The 21,395-nt window shown below is 36.3% G+C and overlaps 2 protein-coding genes across 4 annotated transcripts; one reads left to right on the top strand and one right to left on the bottom strand.

Moving 5' to 3' along the window:
* Window positions 1–443: 443 nt before the first annotated feature.
* On the top strand, window positions 444–2,703 carry LOC118266690 (Golgi reassembly-stacking protein 2). The gene is made up of 5 exons (XM_035580173.2): window positions 444–645; window positions 731–1,015; window positions 1,177–1,494; window positions 1,568–1,886; window positions 1,972–2,703. Exons 1-5 carry the CDS (start codon window positions 583–585, stop codon window positions 2,355–2,357), a joined length of 1,371 nt encoding a protein of 456 aa, XP_035436066.2. The 5' UTR covers window positions 444–582; the 3' UTR covers window positions 2,358–2,703.
* On the bottom strand, window positions 2,701–19,655 carry LOC118266691 (sodium-coupled monocarboxylate transporter 1). 3 transcript variants are annotated; one of them, XM_035580174.2, is made up of 14 exons: window positions 19,366–19,655; window positions 18,411–18,835; window positions 13,674–13,966; window positions 13,428–13,593; window positions 13,111–13,222; window positions 7,938–8,005; window positions 7,391–7,545; window positions 6,473–6,716; window positions 5,991–6,106; window positions 5,413–5,512; window positions 5,156–5,326; window positions 4,798–4,952; window positions 4,492–4,690; window positions 2,701–4,369 (listed from the first exon to the last, which is right to left on the bottom strand). In XM_035580174.2, the coding sequence occupies exons 2-14, from the start codon at window positions 18,462–18,464 to the stop codon at window positions 4,085–4,087; spliced, it is 2,118 nt and encodes a 705-aa protein (XP_035436067.2). In that variant the 5' UTR covers window positions 18,465–18,835; window positions 19,366–19,655; the 3' UTR covers window positions 2,701–4,084. The 3 variants fall into 3 exon arrangements, with proteins under 3 accessions (XP_035436067.2, XP_035436068.2, XP_035436069.2); XM_035580175.2 differs by having other exon boundaries at window positions 18,411–18,829; XM_035580176.2 differs by lacking the exon at window positions 19,366–19,655 and adding an exon at window positions 19,045–19,190.
* Between the last annotated feature and the right edge of the window lie 1,740 nt (window positions 19,656–21,395).

Below are 21,395 nucleotides of genomic sequence, written 5' to 3'. Positions count from 1 at the left end.
CCTCAACATAATATATTACATAATTAACCATCTAAAATAAAGGAACACAAGGTTTTAGTGCGATACTAGCGACCCCAATTTATTCATATTTTTTGCCAAGCTGTAGTTCTTTGGATTCTTGAGATTACGAGTTTGCTCAAAAATTTGACGAATATTTACTACAAAGTTCGTAAATATTTCAGTAAGTAAATATATTTCAAATTAATGTTGTGGGTTGTAGTGTTTGTGGCTGTGGACAATGGACATCAGCGGGGATAATTTTTAAACAGTATTGGAGTAAATAATAATAATTGATTATTTATCGTGACTCTTGGTCTTAGCTCTTGGTTAGGAGTTGGACTCATTTGGAAATTACATAATTCTGTTTCTTTATAATTTAGTCGATTAACAAATTCTAATTCGGTCAGTTGTTTATGACTAGTGATGTGTAATGCAACTGCAACTTCATGCCACGTAATAGAAATGTCAATGCCAAAATTGTTGCGGTTGTAAAGGAATTTTAGATTATCGAAAAAATAATAAAAACCTAATTGAATTATAAAAATTGCCGGTAATAGGCATTTGGACTTTTATAATTAATCAATGGGTTCCTCCCATAGTACTGAAGTGCCAGGAGGCGGCTCTGAAGGATATCATGTTTTGCGGGTTTGTGTTGTTTTTTGTAAAACGGTATTTTATTCCATTTCCTTATTAATTACCTCATTTCTAAAACTTACATTATTCTTTTAAGGTTCAAGATGGATCTCCAGGTCAAAAGGCGAATCTGGAAGCATTCTTTGATTTTATAGTAGCTATTGAAGACACTAGGCTAGATCAGGATAATGATACCTTGAAGGAGTTGTTAAAGAAAAATGTCGACAAAACTATCAAAATGTTAATTTATAGTAGTAAAACCCAAATGGTCAGGGAAGTTATGATTACCCCAAGTGCCAATTGGGGTGGTCAGGGCCTACTTGGGGTTAGCATCCGATTTTGCTCTTTTGAAGGTGCTAATGAGAATGTCTGGCATGTATTGGTAAGTTTTTTTTGTGTTAAACATAAAAATAATCAACAAACATCATTGACATTAATCAAAAGCAATAAAGACATATATTTTTCTGTGTCAATAAGAAAGATAAAATTTACATATTTATTTGATAATATTATTTTAATTTACTTTATATTTTAACATTACAGGAGGTACATCCGTCGTCACCTGCAGAGCTGGCTGGATTAAGACCATTTTCTGATTATATAATAGGAGCAGATTCTATCATGCATGAGAGTGAAGATCTATTTACTTTGATTGAGGCGCATGAAGGCAGAGCTCTGAAGCTCTATGTGTATAATGTAAATGATGATACTTGCAGAGAAGTGCACATCACACCTAATCACAATTGGGGTGGAGAAGGCAGCCTAGGGTGTGGAATAGGCTATGGATACCTGCATAGGATTCCAATAAGAAGTGTACAGACATTGCCACCGAAACAACCTTATGCAGCTAGTGTGCCAATGGTAAGGAAATACTTCATTAATATTTGTTAAAACCTAATTCTATATTTATTTCAATTATTCTATAACTTTTCAGATGCCTAACACTGCTAACATTCAACAGAATCTGATACCAGGTGTACAAAATTTAAACATAGATGATGATAAGACTCCTCTGATGTCTGCACCTCAAGTGTCTAATGTTCAGCCGGAGTATCCACAGGGTGTACCTCCTCCTTTCCTGTCAGGAGTTCCAATGGTCAACCCTGGCAGCTATGTCCCTCCTCCTGGAGGCGTGACTACCATACCTCCGCCTATTACCCCTCAACAACAAGCAGGACAGCAAGTTATTTCTTCACAGCAGCCTATGTCTCAAGCACAATCAGTTGTATCCAACATGGCAGCATACTCTAGCAGTAAGTATAATCTATTTTGGTTTCTGTGCCATTCTATATGTTTTTAGTATAATATGGTTTTAAAATACCTGTATTTATTTTTCAGATTTAGCAGATGCAACATTAACTAACCTGGGAAGTATACCATCTGTGTCAAATATGCAACCTCCAGCTCCACTACCTAACTTACCTGGCATTCCAATGAACCAGCCTCAACCTTACATCCCGATTATGCCAAACTATACTGCATCACAAGTACCCACATCTGCAGCGTATCCTCAGGGTGCAACAAACCTAGTTCCCACTTTTGACATGAGTAACTTTGCCCAGACACCAATACAGCCACCTCCAATCTCTAGTGGACTGCCCGTTGTCACTCCGGTGTCATTGCCAGGAATGCCATCTATCACAGTGAGCGCCACTCTGCCTGTCTCCACTATGCAGGAAATACACCAACAACAATCACAGCAGCACCAAGATTTATTATCGTGAAATAATATGTTTGTTATATTATATTCTTATTAATTAATATCTATTAATATATTAAGCAGAGACTTCTTTTATTGGCCCAAATTTATGTTAGTTTATTTTAAATGTTGTGCTAAAATCATGCACTTGGATGGCAGGTGAAATGATTTTAGCATTGTATTATAAATATAATTTTCATTTATCATTGCAATATGAATATTATAAACAAGTGCAAATATAGGTATAATGTACCACAACTTGGTATTTGACAAATACATCTAGGTTTCCTTTTAGGTCAGCCTTCAAAGATATTATAAGTGTACATTAAAATGATAATGATAAATAAATAATAAAAGAAAATACGGCATTATTTTATTTTATTTTATTTCAATTCATATAAAACTATATAAACATGGAGTTATATTGTGTAAAACTAACTGATATAATCTTCAGCTTATCATTTTCTAAACATATCATGAATTATTTGTAGGTATTGTTAAATTAATGTCTGTCAAGTCAATTACTAGATATTATGTATATTTACAAAACCACTTAAGTACTAAACTAAGTAATGTAGAGACTAGGTACTGATAGAAAACTCAATTTGTGTAATTCTAAATTGGTATTATAATATTGTTATGGCAACAAGCATTATGAACACGTATACTTGCAAATGGGTTGTATTAATTAAAATCATTTACATGTCGAGGATAAAATATAAAACATGTTTGTGATAACAGTCAGATACAGAAAACGGATACGTAATTAAACTTCGCCAGTTCCAATTCATTTAGAATCTGAGTCAACAAAAATCAATGTTTTATCGTCACGCTTTTTCAACCCTAAAGGGGTTGGCAGGGGTGCACGCGATGTCATGTAATGCTACGGTACCTACAATGTACACCCACTTCACCATTTGTGTTATTAGGTGCATGTAATCGGAGTGATTTAAAATTACTATTCCTTTTCAAAGTAATTAATTACATATTTACTCTTTCGTGTCGTGACGTGGAGAAATATTTAGGTACACGGGAATCGTTCTTTCAGTCCTGAAAAGTGGCTGCCTGCTTGGTACCTTGATCAACTATCATATTTTCACATGTTAGGTATCTATTTATCACATTGATAAATATGATAATATGTGCTGAGTGATGATTCGCCAAAATAAACTTTTCGTTTTCATCGGCCCCATAGGAAGGAAGTACGTTGCATAGTATCTATTTACTTACCTACTTATCGTATCAGGCACGGAAAAAATCCAGTAGTAAGTTAATACCTACGCAGTACTACCAAGCAAGTACCTAGAAATCTGACCAAGGCCGGGACTAGATGGTTGTGGTTCTATGATTCAAAGATTTGTTTTTTAATCAGTACCTACCTAACCTACTTATAAGTAAGTACTAGATTGCTTGGACGTGTCCAACACAAGAAAAAAATATTGCTTATAATTTTTAAATATTATCTTTTTAATTATTTAAAGCTAATTTTCTTTAATTACAATACAATATGAACATACCTAACTAGTAATCTATACCTACCTACCTACCTACTTTTACATAATTTAATTATTCAGTTACTTTATTGGTACCTGTACCTACTTAAATTAAACATTGTTAATTTTCAGCTTTTTTATAAGTAAATAAGTGGATAGGTATATAAAAAATATATTTGTTTGCCTATACTACAGGTAGACCTGCCTAAAAGAAGAGTTGATTACGAGGATTTATTCAGTATTGCGTAGCTTCAAAAGTTCAACAAGTCGAGGTTTCAGGCGGGTAATTATCTGAAGTAGGATCAAATTTAATACTGTTGGACTTGGGGCGGTCATCTGGTGGGGGCTTTTCTGGGTCGAGACCAAGAGCGAAGTTGTCGTAGCCCCGGGTGAGTGTAGGGGCGTCGCTGTAGAACACTCCACCAGCCATTTCAGACAGGCGCCGTCGACGGCGTGTGTCTTTGTCGTCAGCCACTCCAGGTGGACGGACACTCGAGCTGCGACGGCGCTCCGATCCAAGCCGAGTCGGTATTCTTAAAACTCGCTGTTGTAAAGTAAAAATAAAAACATTAATTCCACGAGACATCATTGTTCTACAACAGTTTAGTCAGTATTTAAAATAACTACGTAAATAAGTATGCGTGGGTAGAATACAAAACTACCTACCTTTAATCTTTTAGGCAGGGAATTGAGTAGTGCGACGATCGGCGGCGATATCAGATCTATGGGTACATGAGCTGGGTCAGTGACACCAGTCAGAACCGACACGATCAAACCTGCCACTAACGTAGCTGCGCATCCTAAACCGGAGTACCAGAGATATGACACTCGGAACAACCAAAAAACTGCGTCATCGTGGTTTTCACTGAAAATAAGAAATAATGAAGTCAGATATCAGGCTAAAACAATCTAGATCTAGAGAAATTATTATTTATGTTACTCATTACAGGCAGTCTAATTGGATATCCTTACTCTGGGTTGACAGTCATGTGCGTAGTCATGTTGTAGGGCGCTACACAGCCGCTGGTAGAGGCGGGCAGACGCGGCATCGGAAGCTGAGCCAGCTGAGCTCCTCCGCCCGCCGCTACCACCACTACTAGGCCAAACACGCCGCCTGCTACAGCTCCCTGTATTAAGAATAACATACATAAATTGAAGGTGTGTTTTCGATCTACCATGATTGATAAACCTTTGGTATTTCCGATCACTTAACATACCTAGCTAAGAGGTATTCAACATTTGAATTTTGTATCTAGGTAGGTACATAAACTATTCAGTTTAGTTTAGACATATTATATTAGTAGGTAACTGTGGAGTAGCGGCAACAAACCTTTGCATTAGCCCACGGAAAGAACATGCCAAGTGTGAATAGGCCCAGCGCGACACCACCCGCCATCCCATTGAAGGAGAGTGCTAGTTGCAGTACTGGTCCGAGTCGTTCCACTGCGAACACTAGTCCAAAAGACACCAGGCCACAAGCGAGGCACACCCAGCGAGCTATCTGAAGAAAGTGAATGATAAATGATTTGATTAAACTGTTTTTCAAGGATCTTGCACGATTTAATTATTGAAATTTCTTTAACTTACTGCTGCTCCTCTGTGTTCTGGCAGCGTTATTCCAAGAAGTCCTGTAGCAAGATCTTGACATAGTATGGCAGCTAGTGAGTTCAATGCCGATGCTACGGTTCTGAAAATTAATTGCAAAAATGTATTGACATTGCCTGCTGACATAACTAGTAGGATCCGGTTTGGTATACGTAGGTATAATATAATTACATACTTAATACGAAAACGTACCTATTTTTAATTAATCATCGACCTCCCATACCCTACATTCATACATCATAAATGTACGTATCAAATAAGCCGGAGCGCTATCAAGCAAATAAATAAGCATTTTAGTCCGCGTACGATACCTACCTTCAAATTAAAACCAGAAAAGTCTAGTCATGGATACCCCTGGACCCAATCCCAACTGGACTTTTCCAGTTTTATTTTAATTTTGTATCTACCATGGCTAGTACCAGTTCTGTCAGTTATCAAGATGCTTTCGTACGTTGCGCCGTGTAAGTTTTGATTGTCGAATTGTTTGATAATTCAACTTAAAGTTATTAAAGTATATTTTCTTATTGCGTTATTTTTACGTGTGTGATGTTCTACTTTACCCGAGACTGGCTGCGAAGATTCCTGCGACAAAGAAGCCTGGGATTCCGCGTGAGCCTCCTAGCTGCTTCACAACGTAGAGCGGCAGAAGACGGTCAGATGCGTTGATGACACCAGCCTGAGGTAATGACATTGTACTACATCATTATTAGATTACTTTTAAGCATGTTGACATTGTCATGGTCTGTGTATTATCTGAATTCTGCTTATGAATTTGTATGTTTGTGTTTATTTCTCAACCACGTCAAAACGAATGAAGGGATCAGGATACAAATTAAAACAGGGATAGATTATGGTCTGGATTAACACATAGGCTACTTTTTACCCACGCAAAGCAGCGGACAGCTAGTTTCGTAGTCTGCCACACGTTAGTGAAAAGTCGGATTTCAACATCAAACGACAACTGACTTAATAATAGTGATCGGTATATAGAGTAACGCGACAAGGTTGCATTGATTTAGTATTGAAATAGGTACGTGTTTACCTGAATCGGATCACAGTCAGCGTAATGAACAGCAAGGACGGCGCCGGTGATGAAATTGACTGAGTAGACGGCGATCAGGCCGATGGCTGACACCCACAGGGCGACCCGAACCTGTGCCACGCGTTCCACCGACAAGTACTTCTGTACCGAAGCCTGGTTCGCGCAGAACATGCTGACCCAGTACATGGTGCCTCCTATGACCACCGACCAAAATGAGTGACGGACAGTAGGGTCGGGATCCATGCTAAAAATAAAAATCAATCATATATAGGTGCTCTTTAAGTAACAAATAGGCAAGCTAGTTGGCCATACCACAGAATACTAGCTATACCTACTATGCATGACCGTTCGCAGAAACAGGAAAAATGCACTTGATCTGTTACCAACAAGAATTACAAGATTTGCCTTATCTTGTATCGGTTACATAATGTTTTGTTTACGAGGTGAGCGAACTTCAAGCACAACAACATACCAGTGCCTTTTGAAGTCACCCACTTACATACATTAGTAGGTAAGCAGTATGTACTACAATGGTAAAATAAGTACCAGCTACGTATTTACGAGTAGACACGTTTAGTTAAAGACTAAAAATGAACGGAATTATAATAGAGAGCATTCTGATTTTCTTTCATTACCTGATTAGAGTGCTAATCCAACAATTTTGCAATTTCTTTTAAAATGGGTGGCCAGGAACAATGTGTTTAATAAAAGTGTAATTATTTATGACATGAATGTGAATAGGTTTAATATTACAATATCAAGCTCGTTACTTGTCAGTTTATGCTAATAATGGAAAAAGGGAAATTAATAAATAGTAATTTGTATGACGACGCTTTGGTCCTGTTCTTTTTGACGGAAAGTGTCTCTTGTATTTTTTTATAGGATAGGTATAATAAATGAATTATTGTTTATAATTACTCAAAAAAGTGTAGTCTATCTGTGCGCCAGGCGTGGTCCCAGACCACGTCGAATCCACCAACTTGTGTCGAAGACATTGCTAGTACTGCTGCCAAAGAGCCGATTAGAACAGCCGATTGAAAGGAATCCGTCATGATTACTGCTTTCATGCCACCCTGTAGCAAAAAACATATTATAAGAATATATTTTGTAAAGTTCCACAAATTTTATACCTAAATCCTTTTCGTAACACCAGTCGCCCCAGCATATTAACTGTTCTCACGGGACGAAAAGCGCTATGGTGTGCCGCGTAGCGACGTTAATTATCGTAGTAGATAACACTATGTGGTTTCTGCCTACCTCCATGGAACAAAGGCGACATTTTAATGTACTTACATAAATGTATGTTACATAAGACACACTATAACTTTACTGGCCTATTTTTTCACAATGCCTGGGTACTTATTTTATAGTAATAAATGTATAAAGTTAGTTATAATTATGTAGCTAGCTTACTTTATTAGAAATTGCTAGAAGTATTTAAGTAAGAATTTGATAAAGTTCTGACCTGTGTTGCGTAGAATATGCATACCACGTACACCAGAGACACAGCCAAGTATGTATTCAATCCGGTAACTGCGGGTAAATAAGACCTTAAATTAATTAATTTTACTGAAAGAATTTTTAAAATAGTACATTCATATTTTATATTAGTGTTTATTTAAAACTAGTGTGTTCATAATTTCAGGAGCGTAGATGTAAGAAGTAGCGTTCAATGTTACTAATTCTGTCCCATATATATTTTCTGTTTTCGAGTATTTGTTATTTGCCTACCTACGTAACTATGAAACAAAAACATACGGGATTTGATATGAATATGACATATAGCAGAAGTTCCTTAAGGCCTGCCCTTCAATGGAGGTACCAATGATGACACAAAACGTTTGACACCAATCGCCAAAACTAAAACGATGGCTACTATTGGATCATTAACCGTCATTACCGATGCCTTACACGACGTAATGTACAAGTTACATAACTTGTGCAATGTCATAACGGTCGGTAGGGGCAGATTAAAGTGCATAGATGTCATCAATGCACCTTTGCTGCAACTGATGGCGAGTGAGGTGTACTGTGGCTCGACATAACTAGGTACTAACGCATAACGCAAACGTGAGCTTACCAATAAGTGATGGTATGATGGCAATAAAATATCGATAAATTAACCAACGTATGTCTATGCTGAATATCTGATTACTTTATTTCACAACTTCACAAATGGAAGGCCGACTATAAATCTGAATCGATTTTATTTATCACTCGTAATGGACGGAGGTATTATTTCAGTTTATGAATGATTTATATTTATATCGACTTTAAAATGTTCACGTAAGTGGGATTTTCATGTGAAAATTAAGTGTTATAAACACTCTGACAACAGAAAGGGGTCATTATGGAATAACTTTCACTCTATGTGGTTATTTATATTTAACTACTTACTATAAGTAACACTTTTCTAAAACTTGTGGTAACTGAATTAAAGTACAATTGTGACATCTTGTTTCTTTGTCAAGGAGGATTTCTCTACTCTTGGAGCGAAAGAAAATATTTTGTCGTTAACGACATGTTCATGGGATTATACAATAGTGACTGTCCAAGTCGAGAAAATATTGTTTAAAGTTTTGCCTCATTATATGATTTTTTCCTGTGTCGTGGGTGAGTGTTTACAAACATCCAGACCCGAAAATACAAATTGTGGATTACTGTTGTCGCGGGGCAGGAGGTTGCCCAGCCACCGCAGGCACCACAGGCTAACCATGCAGTCAATGATATTTATTAGGTGGTGTTTCTCGTAACCTCGTATATGATTTTTTTATTTGGTGTCAAAAGATACCTTCGGTAGTTTTTGTACCTTTTTTGCCTGTACGGATATTTTATGTTATGTAAAATTTCTATAAAAACAACGCATGTTTATTGGAGATCATAACAGCGTCTAATGTAATAGGTACCTGTACCTACATACTATAACTACTCTACAAAAGTTTTTAATAGCCTCTACATTTTAGAACCGTAGTTATAAAGTAATAGATACGGTCGTAAATAGTACGGATATGTCGTACGGTATGCCATCTGACTCTAAGATGCTAGCTCGCATGTCGAAGTTCATTGCGGTATTTGCTTCGAATGTGGCTGTTTTATACTAGACTTTACTTTCACTGCGACTGCGCCTCGGCGCCGTCTATAATATACGCAATATGGATTATATTAAAATATTATCCATAAGTAACATGATAACACAACCTTGTATTATTTTGTGAAATACCAGAGGCGTAGCGCGTCTTGACGGGGCCCCGTTTAAAAATTTGTTTGTGGGCCCTTTTTTGATGAGTAGAAAATCATCCAATGACTTATTACGCCCCTTGGATGAGGTGAGAGAAAGATCTTACTGATTAAAAACCCTGTTCTACTCCTGCTTTGATCGGGCATCAGCCCTTGCTTGTCTGGCTCTTTAAAGTGCGTGCGGAACGCGACGTGCCCTACACACGGGTCTGGTTCTGATCGGACGGCGAGCCGATACTCGGAGTGTTTCCTGCGGAGCGGCTCGGGCGTGAGGAGGTTCGTTCCCTCCCACGCTCTGCCTCCTCTTTAGCTAGCATAACTACTTTGCAGAAGGAAAAGATGGCGTCGTATTCCCCCTCAATCCGCACCATGGCCTGCTATGCTATTCTGTCATTTTCAATTCAAAACATTTGAAGTGAGCTCGATCGTGATCCGCTATGTCATCGGTTGTGGGAATAATCGCGACCAATGATGGTCGAAAATGCGATCGAGCTCACTTCGAATCTACAATTTCAGAATAGCATTGCTGAACCAGAGCCGGACGTAAGAGGTTCTTGCAATAATGACACTCGGGCATATCCTCCCGTATCCGAAACAGGTAACTTCTGTGTCCGGTATGCACATGGGTCAAGCGGAAGATAGGGATGCCATGAAGTCCCTCAAAGAGGCGAATTACCGCTGATATAACATTGAGACTATGTTTGGGGTCCATATGATGACGTTTTTTTTTCTAAAAGTGCTGCTAAATTTTGCCGCAAATAAATTTGGACTTTTGCGATTTCTGAAATGAATTTTGCTTACGCACGGCGCGCGGCGGCCCCGTGGCCCAGGGGCCCCGTAGAACTGCTACGATACTAGCTAAGCTTCTGTGAAATACCTAAAGGATGATGCCAGAGTTTCTATAAAATCTGGCCCCACTTTCCAATAGCTATGTGTGTTACATCATTGGATAGGTAATTTTGAGCGGAATAAAAGTTACTGTAGCGCCAAGTTCGAAATCAGTACAACCAGAATTTGCATCCTCCTTTTAATATTATTTAATAGTTTGAAAGTCATTAACTATCTACGCAGTTGCATTAATTTGGACTGCTCGTTAAGAAATAATATTCAACCTCTTAGCAATAAATTCTTCTATTCGAGTCTTTGTATGAATAAATTAATTAACAGGACTTAGCTTAATCAGGATGGATTCTACCGACCGATCGCTTTTCCTAAGGGCAGAAGCCCTTTGGTGGAAAAAAACATTGCCAATTTTGATAAATTATCTTCCAAATTGACCTATGTGATATTTAGATTACTTATATAATAACATTCTCTTAATACAGTAGTGTTTTCCCGATATACATATACCCACTAATAAGCGCATTAATCTTTAGGAAATAGCCCTACCTGTAGATGGTTTCCGAAGTATAAAAAAGCTGAAACTTTGCCAGTTGCATAGTTTTCGTTTAAACAACACGCCCTGCCTCAGAGTAAGAGAAATATTTTTGGTACGTTATCTGCGTCACGGTTCTACCAAAGCAGCGCAGGTTCAAGGATAAGAAAAGTTAATGTACCAATATATAGGCATACCCTAGCATGTTTGGAGTAGTGATGCAACCAAATGGTACTATCGCGCCGTTTGCACGCTATTTGAATTTTAATTCTAATGTTGATTTTCGGCAATGTTGCATACTTTGTAGTAAGTACCACTTGAGAAATAATAAGTAGGCAAAGTTGCCGAATAAATAATCGTAACATTACTAGCGATCGGTATTACTAAACAAAAAATAACATTTTGCTTATGTAAGTAGTTTTGAAAGTATTTCGTTTTGGAAACCAATTTCTTATAATAAATTTGATTTAACAAAAAAAAATTTGCTACAAGTGTGTTTCTTATTTAGGTAGGTAAGAATGTATATAGGTGATTCAAACATGAAATAACATTCTTCATGGTGCAAATCGTACTTGAGTGAACTGGTATGAACTGGTACAAAATCCAATAAGTGAAAACGCGAACTAACTAATTTTAAATAAATTCACCCACACGGTTAATTACTTCGTGAGTAGAAATGTGTACCTCGTAAGACCTTAAAATTTTAATTCGTTCTAGAGACTGTCAAGATTATATAACATAATGCAATTAAAGTAAATTGCTCGTAGCACCGTTATCTATATAAATGGCGATACTATGTTATGGTATAAAAATATTTAGCGATGGGTTGTCTGATGTAACCGTAGCACATAAAGCATCAAGAGCCTTGTTGCGTGAGAATCGAATGCAGTGACATTGAATTATTTAACGTGTCGATGAGACAGGAGCACACCGCATACCGCGGGTTCACTTGACCCCATATTGGCTTCAACTCCACACATTGCGAAATTTCTATTGACATTGACTATGTAGTTATATGTAAATGAAATCGAGCGCATCACTTTCATAACATTGAAGTTGTTATCTTCAACTTAAAACGTACATTTTTTAGTTGCATATAGATTTTTCAAGGTTGAAAGTGTATGGCCATAACGGTTGACTGAATTCTTGTTCTAGCATTAGATTGCAGTTAATATTTACCTGCTAATAAAATTTGCATGTGCAATATGCACATTTTTTCTCAGATATACCAATAGTATTACTTACTATAAATTTTTTGTGCTGCAAGTTTCAAGATATATTATCTATGTCTTAATTCGTATTTAGCAGATCATCGTGATTCGTAACATATATTGGCATAATTATTGTATTACAAAAGAAATTCTCAACAAAAAACATTTAGATAATTATGGTTATTATTTGTATTACGTATATATTGCTAAATACACTAATTTATTTTAATTATCTATTTTATACTGAACGTTATGTAAGTAATCATTTTGTATGATACTGAAATATTAAATTCGATGTCTGTCTCTGCACCTAGGTATGTTATAAGCGTCGTTTATTTATTAGCTAACTAGCAAACCCGGCGAACTCCGTTTCGCCATCAATGATTTTCCCTGTTTTCCTACTTTTCTCTTGATTTATCTTTGCTATAAACCTCACGAAGCCAGAGACCTTTCCAACGAATGCAAAACCGTGCAAATCGGTCCGTGCGTTCTGGAGTTATAGCGTCAGGAAGGAAAACCCGACTTATTTTTATATAATAGATAATACCCTTAGCACAGCACTTTATAATTAGTGTTACTATAAAAGGGAATGTTGTTTTCGCCGAAACTATCTTAAAATTTTAAAAAGTTGGTTTACTCATATATACGTAAGCGACACTTGAAGGAAAGGCGTTGTCTAAGAGTTCCCTTACGCTGAATAATTCTTAGTTAAGAGATGTTTTAGGGGTGGTTGGTGAAAACGGTCATAAAAGGAACGTTAGAATTGAAATACTGGAATATCTACATACTGAAAAAAAATCTGCTATTTTAATTACCATCGGAGAGGGCTAGAGCCGGCGCGTATACCGCGACAGCCGTATACAGTATCATCTGCATTAGATACAACGCACTTGCATACACACGAATGGACTTGCAGAACCTCACTTCCTGTAAACAAATTCATTGTTATTAATTTAGTTCTTTTACTAGCCATTATCATGATAATCATAAAACCAATTCAATGTCAGAAGTTTTTAGGACATTTTGGAATCTATGTATCGCTCAAATGTTTTTAAATTTTATTCTCTAGTGGTATGGTCAAACAATAATCAACTAACTCCTCCTACCTTGAATAAACAAATAAATAACAAACCAAATATTCGTAACATGATGTCAGCCGCAGCCTCATGAACACAGGCAGGTAGAGGTGGCTCGCAATAGGCACGACCAGTACAAAGGCGACACAAATCATCCAGAATTGGGCACCTGCCATGTACATCTCTGCTGGGTTGCCCAACAACTCGATGGCTGTGATGAAACTGGAAATAGTCATGTCAAATTAACCAAAGAATGTTAAACTAACAAGAGAATTATAACTTCTGTTTGCACGCGCGCTAACCTTGCTGCAAGACTTAATGCCATTGGAAATGTGCCCATCGACGAGCCACCAAGCAAGAAATCATCTCCCGTTGTCTGCTTTTCACCGAAGTATCCGTAAAATACACCAATCAGGCAGGAAATTATCAGCATAGCGGCCAGCACGCTGTAGTCTTCCCAATGAAAGAGTACTTCAGCCACGCTCTCATTCTGCGAAGGCGCTAAATCTATTTTCTTAGTTGTTGGTATATTGAGCGAAGCTGATACAACTGATATTGAACTTAAACTCCACCATAGTATTGTCAATATAGTTATCTGAAAACAAGGAGTGTCATATAAAATTGTGACTTCTATGGTGTGTAACAAATAACGTCTAAAGTACGGTTACCGAATGGCTCTGTCAAGTTCAATGTTTTATCTCAGTGTGAATTGTATGTCAGCGTAAAATACAGGCCCAGCTTCAATAACAATTTAACAGTAACCTGCCGTAGTGTGAGTTGTGTTAACAACTGTTGACATGACAATGCGCAATTTAAAAGTAGACTTTCAACAAATAACAGCTATTCCGGTTTGTGTTTATTTTTCATGTTAAAGTGCAAATCTTCAAGAAAATATTTTAGCTCTTTGCAAAGGGTTTACTTAGATTCTGAAATTCAATAATTTCACTATCTCATCAAAAAGGGCAATGGAAACAAATAATGACTTAAATGAAATTGGCATAAATTATTGGTTATTTGATATATTTAAAATTTAAGTAGGAATATCTCTTGCAATTTTTAAACAGCGTGTGATCATAATTGTGAGCTTTCAATGCCAGTAATTGGCTGATTAAATAGCAATCAATAATAAGTGTTCTCAATACTTTATGGTAACAAGACGGTCAATGCAAGACCCACACGCTGGTATCACTAGCTGGTATATACCTTAAACGCTCTTGACTGTATGGAAGCTCTTTTATGTTATGTTTACGAAACATTGAGGTTAAGAATTTAATTACTATGATTCAATATGTTCTCTAGTTGTGAAACAAGGCGTTAGAGATTAAATTAGACGTTTTAGTTACGTTGAACTTTACTGCGCTATTGCTGTTTCGTTTTGCATGTAATGTGGGTAGATATGTAACCATTCTTTTTCTTGACCATCTCTCGAATCGAGTCTCCACTATTTAATTACGTAGCCTCGGACTCGTATCAATCATTTCTAAAATAACTCACCTCTTGCTATACTTAATTGCTTAATCGGCGAGTGGGTCGACACCGTAAATAGGTACAAAGACAATAAGAAATAAAGTCCGATCTTACGGTGTTTTTTTAATTAAGAACAGACACAGTTCCAATTGCCTTTTAAATTGTTTAAAATTGTCGTAGCCTGCTAATGAAGGCTAATAATCTAATTGCCAATAAATTGCGTATCAACGAACAAACAAACGGACGACGCCATTTTTATCATTGAAGTTGAAGTCTTGCTGTGTTTTTAATACCACCTACCTACCTAATAACTTAACAGTACCTACTAATAACTTTTCGAATATAAAATCTGGGATAGCTAAGGTAAACAATAAAAATGATTGCATTACCGTTACAGAAAATGAAAAGTTAAATATTGTGAACTGTTTTGATTGGCCCCATGGACTTGATTGTGGTGCGCACGCATGCTTGAGAAGTAGTAGTAGTATCGTCATGTCGATTTACTCGAGTGTGCTCAAGAGCAGTCAAGAGCAACGCATGTTGTGCGACACCGACACGCAAGGCAATGTTAGGGCGGAATAAGCCGGTTTAATACCCGCGCTAGCTTCCTCAAACCGGATAGTTCCGGACTCTATACGCCTCAATGAATAGCTCGAAGTTAGCTCATGGGCATGGGACTGGTATTAATGTCTCACCACATTCCAAACAATTAAACATGTTGCTTATACGTTTTGCGTCTGAATGATTCGTTTGTTTGGAGAAGTCGTCTGGGATAATAATAATTGTAGGGGCATAAATTAGGTCGCGTCATTCTGCCTCATCATATTTCTCTCCAAGAACCCTTTAGCAGTACTTACATACCTACATACGTCCATCACTATGATATTTAAACATATTCATAACACTGCGTATAAACATAGTCATTTAGTAAACATAAATTTTTATAACTAAAATTTTCGTAGTCGAGTGCGTAGCATTGTCGTAGGCCTTGTCAAACGCAGCTTACGGGTCTACATCTGCGCTAATCGAACGTCGGTATTGTGTAGATATTTTTTTTTGGACTAATTTATGAATTTAATCAGTAGGTGCATCCTTCTTTTTAATTCCTTCGTTAAATTTGTTAATGGCTATATACAACGTATAGGTTATGATTGAGACCATATCAAAGAATCGATTGACTGTGAATTATGTTTCAGTCATTCTTTGTTTTTCTTTTTTTATACAAAATAATTGCGACAGAGGCGCAATCTCTACTCGTATTTATCAATGAAACTTAGATACTTAAACTCATAGAGAGATACTTAAAGTCAATTTGTACGGTTAGAAAAACAAAATTAGGTAAGTTAATAATTTAGTTATGATTGATGATATCTCCGAAACTATAAATTTTTGGACCACCTTTTCTTAGAGCTTTAGTATTAGGTATTTTTACCTACAGAATATAACCCTATGTTATGGAAAATATGGTTAAGAATTGTAACAGAGTTTCAAGACTTTTTACGTACCGGATACATTATCAAATGATTAACTTTATGTAGATATAAAGCTGATCGTCACTATTTTTATTGTGTTCCTACTTTTATGTACATAATAAGTACCTATAAAATAGTGAACAATGAACTGAAGTAAACCCAATGTTCTTGCAATAAATCACGTAACAATCTTTTCTTCCTTCATTTCCCTTATTACAGTGAACTTTGAACAATTCTCACAACAATCGTGGTGAACAGCCAATTTAAAATTGGCGAGGGTTTATATTAACTAATAATGGTAGCTTTTTTTAATCGAATGCGTGGAAATTAAATGATTGACTGATAAAATAAACCTACTGTATGTAGTATGTATGTCATGGTACACAAAATTATATTATAGACCCTATTTGGGTAGCTATTACTAATCATACTTTTGTATGTGCTAAAATTGCGTCCAGCGGTACAGAGATCCGGTGCAGCATATAATAAAAATTTCGGTATCTTAACTGTGATCCCCAATCCGGGAAATGATCAGTAGTGGACGTATTTCGACTGATATCTGATGAAGTATTACGAAAAAAAAAAAAAAATTATTACTTAGATTGTGAAAAATCAGGATTTATTTAGGAATCGGACTAATTGGTTACGGTAACCGGCAGTTACGTAGAGTATCCTGGGATCGATTTCCGTAGTACGGAATTATAATACAATATTAAGTATAGATATTATTGCTCTAGGTCTGAGTGAGATATAATCTGTGTTTATCACCTTTTTATTCCACACTGCATAGTGCGGTGTGGAATTACAAGTTTCTCCATTGAATTTGCCAGCCCCTACATGATCGTACACTTTTATCTTCAAAGTCGTGGCAGACGGATTTAGCAATATTTCTAGATTAATGTAATTTTTCAAAGAAACGTAATTGCCGAAGTCTGTGAAGTCACGAGTATTATAATTATTTGAACTATTCGTACACTTTCACTGCTGACCGTGGTACGAGGTCCTTCTCATCCAGCCAATTTGGTTCCGTAAGAATTACAAAACGTTGTCTAATATTAGCAAACCAAATATGAATTCTATTAATAAATATACTCATAGCTTTTTACAAATGTCTTTAATTAAATTGCCATATTGTTATCCAAATAAAAAATATTGACATTTACTTGCATACATTATGTTTGTCTGCATATCGTCTACTCAAAATATATGTATTTTGCAATTCAAAAACGTTGCAGTGGGTAGGAACTACTCATATCAGACTTCAAAATTTGGTTTCGCAAACCATGAGAGTCCGAGACGATGTTACCGTAGCGTTCGTGATGAATTGCAACCTTTGTGTAATTTGGCATAATAAAGCCTTGGGGTTTTTATATACGAAAATACGGTTATTACGTCGAATTTTGAATACTTTGAAAAATAATAGCTGTATTGTTAGGAGAACATTATGTTCGTGCCCTTTGTACTTACTTGCATAACTTTCTACATTTTACTCGCAAAGCGTAGCGGTCGATATAATGATATTGAAAACGTTTCTGCAATTGTCTATTCAAACTGCTTCACAGAGAAACGTTCTAATTGTATTACTTGTAATCTCCGGAATTATTGTATATTAACTTTTAATTGGTTGTTTAAACAACAATTTTCGTGCATTTACTATTTCTTTGGCCTTACATAACGGCGTTGCTTGGAATGTATATTTGCATTTTTAAAATGAAGTGAGACGAGTTATGTCAAAGGTTATTTCGTGTGGCCGCTAATTATACGAGTACAAGGTATTTAAAAACATTTCATTTGAAACCGCAATCGCAATAGTGATCTTATCCTTGGTAAAACTTACGAAAACAGAAATTTGGAATCCGTAATCGAGTGATAGAGATTATTGATTAAATAACTAAATTTAGTAGCTAACGTCCTGTAATTACCGGGGAAAAAAATATCACTGAAAACTAGAACAATTTTAAAATAATATATTAAATTTTAAATAGTATACTATACTTCATCGATGTCTGATGTTGATCAAAAGAACAATAAATCAGACAAGTAATAATTATGTCAAATATCTGTCCGCACCTCTACTAACTAATTGATTTATACACTCACCTCTCGAAGACAGTCAGTCCTCAATCTTAATCTGTTGCACGACAGTAGCGCCATTTTTTTAAATACTTATTCCGTGAATTTGTTACTTTATCACTGTATTATTATTATTTGTTTACATTATCTTGTAAGTTGCGTTAGTCCACACTCGCAGATACTGGGAGGCTAAGAGGTTCTGATGCGTGCCGGATATGTACATGTACGCCAATCAATTGTAACTAAGACGGCGAGTGCGGAACAATGCACGAGGCGTCACAACTGGAGCTTTTTCGGATGTGTCAACATTTGCCTCAGAGAATCTTCCTACGATCTCCTATAGTTAATTGTTAATCAAGGGCGCCTCCGTCTCCTGGTCCACGAGTGTAATCTTCTCTCGATATCGCGTGACTCGGCAGCTGTGCCTCGTTATGTGCCGAACCAATCTGCAACTTATAGGTATTAGGCGTTTAATAGTTTATAAAACACTGATAAGAAAACCGCATGAACGGTGAAATACTGATTAATAGTTTAATATCCGATATTTACTGACTGACTACACATTTCAAAATGGTCCATAATAAAAAAATACGATTGTGCATTTCGGTTGTAAAATTACAAATTCTTTTATTTTGAATGAGAAGAATAAGAATTGAGTTACCTTCATAATAAGTGAGAGCTTTAAAATTTGGAACTTAAATAAATATGAAGAAAGAAGATGTCGATCAATATTTACAAATAACAAGCCATCTTCATGCATTCTTTGTTTTAACAGCAATATTTGCTTTTGCTGCAAGAACTAATCGTAATGTAATTTTAATGAGATTTTAGTACCTGGTTATTTAACTCTACAAAACTAATGAACCATGGTGTTGATTACTAAGGACTTTATAGAATACCGCGTCCCAGATAACACAAACAGTAATCGCATGTAGGTATAAATCAACCGGTTTCGTAGAAATAGGCATCGATGCTCGCCTACCTTCCTGGTGTTTCCACATTCTGGGGCCTGCGCCGGGTCAGGGGTCAATTATTCCTACTCCGCTTCAACACACACCGTAAACAATGATGCACTGACAGATTGTCACTAAGTGCTTTGTTCGCACTACAAATTACATCCGCAACGCGTCTCTTTAGACTTGTCATGAAACATTATATGTACTAGAAGCGAGCACCTAGTCCACAATGAGCGCAATACTGCGAAACAAGCAAGCGTGTCGTATCGGAAACGATTGGTTAGATGGAATCAATCACAAGTAAACCAATACGAAACTCCACAATGTGCTGTGTTTTAATCAATAACGTACTATTATTCCATTACTTATGGACCCGCTACGCTGCTATTTTGATTTCAGACTCGATAGTAAACGAGCGGGTACTGAAATATTGGAAAAAGTTAATTCTGCCTTCAGTATTGTATTTTCTCAATAAAGCAATGATGAGCTAAGTATAGACATTCACATTCCTTTAAAGCAATATTTACATATAAGTACACATTTAATTTCAGTGTCTATCGAGTGTACTTACTACATGAGGCGATAAAAGTTGCCAAAGATGCGCCGAGAGTGTAACCTGCAGTAAATTAACATTTGAACTCGAAGCAAATTGCGATTACTTGGTTTCACAGTGGGTACTTACGAGGGACATTTCGCTAGACCACCATCATTAGAGTCGCCTCGGAGCGATACTTGCTTCCAACGTGAAATATTTATGTGATATGATGCTTAAGTACCTACTAGCTTCTGCAAAACCATTCAATGCAGTTCTCTACTATTACATACCAATGCACATTCACGTATAGATACTAGGTAGGTATACTTAAAGTAAATTATTTTAATCGGATTTCTTTAATATTAGCTTGTATTCTTTATACATATAGTTTGTGTTGACGTATTAACTATCTACCAACTAAGTTTCTAAATAAAAACAGGATGTGAAAGTTTGCATGTTAGGATGATTTTTTGCCCTAACACGCAAAAACTTTTGAAATGATTTACTTACTAATGGCCGGCTTCAGTCTTAGTTGACTATAGTATTAACTAGATACTTTTGGACCGTGTATCGTGTATAAAGCACAAATGCAATTATGACGTAAAAATAGCATTACTTGGTTACTGATAAAATTACTATATTTAAAAAGAATAATACTGAAAGGACTAAGATTTGAAACTTGGCGTCATAGTAACTTTTATTCAGATCAAAATGACCTATCCAATGATGTACCACACATAACTATTGGAAGGTGGGACCAGATTTCATAGAAACTCTGGCAACTATTACATGCCAGTCTCCATGCATCATAAAAGTTCACGCATAACCTTGTTAACAAGTCCCTTATTATTTGTAGGTCTTACAGGTTTATCCCCCGAAAGGGTGAGCTGAGGTCCAAGTATAAAATTATATACCTATCTTAAGATTAAGAATGCTAAGTCTTCGGAGGCGGTTTTATATGTCATACTGGTGACAATTTCTGGCGCCGTATTATTCATTAGATACTTTCGAATTTCTGGAACCCAGACCATGTAAATAAAAGAATACGATTATTTTTTTAATAATAGGTTTGCTCTTATGTGTTTGACTGTTTTGTCGTTTTGCACTCTACATAAGGTGTGACGTCATAGAAAATATCTTCACGTTTATTTTCATTTCTTAAAAGCTAGAACACTGTAAGTACTATAACTAAATAAAAAAGGTTTATGGTATCGTAAGTATGGTCTAAATAGTTTATTACAATAGTCCTGAACACTTTTACACATATATGGGAAAGGTCTATTTATCCACGAGATATAATATCTTAGAAGTAAAATTGAACTTAATCGGTGACTAAGCAAAAGCATAATATAAAAATTTTATTGCATCCCTGAAATTTTCGGAAAATGTTCCTTAAATACTCTCTTATACTCAACATCCAAGCTACATACAAACGTCTATCAGTCGGTTAGTAACGAAAGAGGTTTATGTAGTTAGGTGCCTAAGTACTTATATTTATTGATATATGGAGTGGTTGCCCAT

Source organism: Spodoptera frugiperda, chromosome 23 (assembly GCF_023101765.2).
Source record: "Spodoptera frugiperda isolate SF20-4 chromosome 23, AGI-APGP_CSIRO_Sfru_2.0, whole genome shotgun sequence".
Taxonomy (NCBI): Eukaryota; Metazoa; Arthropoda; class Insecta; order Lepidoptera; family Noctuidae; genus Spodoptera; species Spodoptera frugiperda.
The sequence above is the reverse complement of the archived record's forward strand: the minus strand, read 5'-3'. Positions and strand labels throughout refer to the sequence as shown.

What these genes read in the sequence shown, in the direction of transcription:
- LOC118266691 (XM_035580174.2), bottom strand. Translation starts at nt 18,464, where the DNA reads ATGGCGCTACTGTCGTGCAACAGATTAAGATTGAGGACTGACTGTCTT. An exon ending in GCATTAAGTCTTGCAGCAAG is followed by an intron (nt 13,594 to 13,673) that starts GTTAGCGCGCGT and finishes GACTATTTCCAG; the next exon opens with TTTCATCACAGCCATCGAGT. An exon ending in CACATGACTGTCAACCCAGA is followed by an intron (nt 4,691 to 4,797) that starts GTAAGGATATCC and finishes TCTTATTTTCAG; the next exon opens with TGAAAACCACGATGACGCAG.
- LOC118266690 (XM_035580173.2), top strand. Translation starts at nt 583, where the DNA reads ATGGGTTCCTCCCATAGTACTGAAGTGCCAGGAGGCGGCTCTGAAGGA. An exon ending in ATGCAGCTAGTGTGCCAATG is followed by an intron (nt 1,495 to 1,567) that starts GTAAGGAAATAC and finishes ATAACTTTTCAG; the next exon opens with ATGCCTAACACTGCTAACAT. An exon ending in CATGGCAGCATACTCTAGCA is followed by an intron (nt 1,887 to 1,971) that starts GTAAGTATAATC and finishes TTTATTTTTCAG; the next exon opens with ATTTAGCAGATGCAACATTA.